Source organism: Perca flavescens, chromosome 1, assembly GCF_004354835.1.
Source record: "Perca flavescens isolate YP-PL-M2 chromosome 1, PFLA_1.0, whole genome shotgun sequence".
NCBI lineage: Eukaryota > Metazoa > Chordata > Actinopteri > Perciformes > Percidae > Perca > Perca flavescens.
The window spans coordinates 43,224,586-43,228,491 of NC_041331.1; the positions used below are offsets into that span (position 1 = coordinate 43,224,586).

Here is a 3,906-nt window from a genome sequence, read left to right on the forward strand (position 1 = left end):
AGGGAAAATATATAACTAGCTAGTAGACGTGGGCTCGTTTATGATCGTTTATGCAAAAGATATTAGGGTTGTGCCGATGGACGATATCATCGTATCACAAGACGTTTGGAAGACGTTGGATTGTGGTTACTTAACACCACGACCTAAAACCAACAAAAAATCTATGTCAATTTATTTTGTCACTTATTGGGAGCAGTAGGCTAGTTGGAACCAGTTTCCTCCAGGATCTGTGCTAGGCTAAGCTAACGCTGGGGGCGTCAGACAACCTTACAGCACGTACTGAGATGAGAAGGGTATGTATGGACTAGTCTAACTCTGGGGGTTACGGTGAATAAGATAAAGTCCCAATAAGAGATGAGAAGGGTATGTATGGACTAGTCTAACTCTGGGGGTTACAGTGAATAAGATAAAGTCCCAATAAGAGATGAGAAGGGTATGTATGGACTAGTCTAACTCTGGGGGTTACGGTGAATAAGATAAAGTCCCAATAAGAGATGAGAAGGGTATGTATGGACTAGTCTAACTCTGGGGGTTACAGTGAATAAGATAAAGTCCCAATAAGAGATGAGAAGGGTATGTATGGACTAGTCTAACTCTGGGGTTACAGTGAATAAGATAAAGTCCCAATAAGAGATGAGAAGGGTATGTATGGACTAGTCTAACTCTGGGGGTTACAGTGAATAAGATAAAGTCCCAATAAGAGATGAGAAGGGTATGTATGGACTAGTCTAACTCTGGGGGTTACGGTGAATAAGAAAGTCCCGATAAGTCGGCGTGTTCCTTTAAATGGTGTAGAGGTGATGATCAGGGCCAGGTGTGCAGATTAGAGATGAGACAGAGGTGTGAGCCTCCAGCCTTGCTTCGTTGCCTGGCAACCAGAAAGGTTGCGTTCAGGAACTCACAGAAAACTCGCAGGCAGAAAACACAGGAGCAGAGGCAGAGCATGACCTCAGGGGGCAGGAGTCATGACAACAACGAAGAGGTTGAAGTGTCCATTTCATTTAGGTTCAATCCTGCTGATCCCATTCTGAGGTTGCAGCTCCATGATATTAACTGAATTATAATTTATAATGATTTATTTCAAAGGGTTTTACATAATTTGTTTGTGCGTGTGCGTGTGTGTGTGTGTGTGTGAGAGTGTATATGGGTGGTGATGGTGCAGTGGTTATGACACATGCCTTTGGTTTGGGAGACCTGGGTTCAATTCCCACTGTGATACAACAACCAATGTGTCCCTGAGCAAGGCACTTAACCCCTAGTTGCTCCAGAGGTGTGTGACCTCTGACATGTATAGTAATTGTAAGTTGCTTTGGTATTTTTAATGTATGACGCAGAGTGCTGTTTCATATATGTTTTTATATTTAAGTGGTCAAATAAAATCAGTCAATCAATCAAAAGCATCAGCTAAATGACATGTAATGTAATATTCTGTGGGACTCCTTTTTAATGGCTCTCACTGGTATGTGTCCAGGTGAACACTATAGAAGTAAAAAAAAATGAGTGAATGAAAAAGAGAAACAAGAGAAACACAAACTAAGGAGGTTGAGTTGTGTAAAGATTGTAATCTAAAGCACCTAATGCAGCAATGTGCAAGATAACATTTGATGAAAATTAAGGGCCCATTTAAGGAAGGAGGCTCAACAAATTCTGAGTCTAACCCTGAACTCTGAGTTGATTAACCCTGAGATGGGAAACAGTGAGTTTTCGGTTACAGAACATGTGCAAGATAACGTTTGAAGAAAATTAGACAACTGAACCAGTAATGTTCCACCTTAATCAGGATTCAATTGCTCGCAGCTGTGTGTCGTTAACTTGCTACGTTCTGATTGGTCAGGGCAGGTCACCTGTAGCACTTATAAACCTTTCACAGGATCACAGTGGTACCTGAGCTGTTCATTCAACATGATGGCTGTTTATTGTACTGCAGGGTGAGCAACAGTTTGTTTGTGAAGTTTTGACTGATTTCTGTTAAGTAGTTGTACTTATTCTCTGTCTGCTTTTCAATAGGGCTTTGCTGCTTGTTTTGCTGACTGGTTGGAGTTACAGTTACCCTATGAAGCAAGGTAATGTATCATTGCTGTCCACATCTTAAAAGTTCTTTAATTGTTTAAGTCTCTCCTGATGACTTTCTCTTGGTGCAAACCCTGCTTCTGCTGGCTCTAACTGGATGTTTCCTTCTCGTGGATTTTTGGGGCTTCCTCTAAAATTGTCTCAAATCCAGCTCAGTCCAGTTTTCAGAATGCACCTCCAGGATATGCTCAAGGCTCTTCTGCAGGCCCTGCCTCTAAACAAGGTAACTAATGCTAATGTGACTTAACTGAACTAGCTAAGGGGTCTCTAAATGTCTGAACTGATGTGGCTAGCGAATGCCCATGTTTAGCAAAGTTAAATTAATTCCCTTGTATTCTACTTGCTAACTGTTATCAGGTGATAACTCAGAAATGAGTTTTCAAAGCTGACGAAATGCAACTTCATTTCCAGTGAACAAACTCGACAATGGAGCATACAGACGTGTCTACCCAAGGGTGACCCGCATGTACATCAAAATGGATCCTTTTTAAACTTTGTGCTCACACCGCCCAAGATATCTATTTCAATGCAACGGTTTACCTTTTTTTTGGCAGATTCTCCTGATAGATTCACACATTGCAATCTCTTCCTGTGGGTCAAGGTTGTCCCCAGACTAACCTTGTGTAGTACCTTATATACAAGATATGAAATGCACTTGAAACGTGTAGGCTGAAATATCCAACCTGTCCCTAACATAAATTACTTCTGCTCCTAGGCATCTCCTGGGCTGTTGCACCTCCCAGTCCCTTTTCTGCTGGAGCATCCACAGGACCTAGCACTCAGCAGTTTGCTGCCAGTGGACCTGCCCCTCAACCGCTTGGCCTGAGCTTTATGATCCGGCCTGACTATTTTCTTCCACAGTACCAAGCAGGGGAACTTTTCCAGGAACGGAGAAGCTTTGAGCAAGGCAACTCTGAATCTGAGAACGAAGCGCAAGGTTCCATGCCACCACCTCGTTTCTTCTATGCTGCACATCCTTCACAAGGCTTTAATGGAAGACCGGTGCCGTCAGGCCTGGTCCCATATCCTTACCCTTCCTATGACTACATGTTCCTGACTGGCCCGTATCCTCCAGGCACGTATACTTACGCCACCAACAGCTTTGAGCAGGGGAGGGACAGCTGGGAGAACTCTCACTACACAAAGGCCAACTATCCCAGCACACAGCAGGCCAAAAACATCCCTTCTAGACCTCGCACAGTCAGGCAGGCGAGTACTGGGAGTGCTGGTCATGGTCTGAGTGGTGCAGCGACTGGACCACAGCAGCCCTACAGTGGAGTTGGTGTCCAAGAGTCTTACTCGCAGCTGGGTCGACACCGCCGGGGAGCGCCAAGAGCATTCATGCAAAAGGTACTGTTCTGTACTTCAGTTAGCAGGATATTTTCAGAGTTTGAGATTAACATGTTCCGTTTCCTGTCTTTCAGGTTGGCTAAAGGTTAACTCTGAAGTCTTGTCAATAAAGAGTTTAACTTTTATGTTTGCCCTGGTTTTCAGTGTTTACTCCCAAGATGCAATACTCATGTAGCCAACTGGGTGCAGGGTTTATTGACAGTCAATATTAATAGTCCAGAATGTAATATCCATTTACAATCTGGTCATCGAACTACCAGAGATCACCAATAACTGCCTACATTATGCTATGATCCAAATAACTCAGTCTGCTGCTGAACCAGTTCTGTCAGGACACCTTGAAGATTGATGGCACTGTCTGTACAATAAATACTAAGCTAGTGCTACCGTAGCCTAGCATAAATGCTGGAGACAATCGGTAACTTGGCAACACAACTGCCCTTGAGCACTAAAGCTCATTGAAAGGGCTTTTCTAGTTTGCATAAT

The 3,906-nt window shown here is 43.4% G+C and overlaps 1 protein-coding gene across 1 annotated transcript; it reads left to right on the top strand.

Moving 5' to 3' along the window:
- The first annotated feature begins 1,854 nt into the window (after positions 1 to 1,854).
- LOC114555580 (uncharacterized) lies at positions 1,855 to 3,545 on the top strand. The gene is made up of 5 exons (XM_028578083.1): positions 1,855 to 1,928; positions 2,008 to 2,063; positions 2,222 to 2,293; positions 2,786 to 3,420; positions 3,495 to 3,545. The coding sequence occupies exons 1-5, from the start codon at positions 1,903 to 1,905 to the stop codon at positions 3,501 to 3,503; spliced, it is 798 nt and encodes a 265-aa protein (XP_028433884.1). The 5' UTR covers positions 1,855 to 1,902; the 3' UTR covers positions 3,504 to 3,545.
- The last annotated feature ends 361 nt before the right edge of the window (positions 3,546 to 3,906 follow it).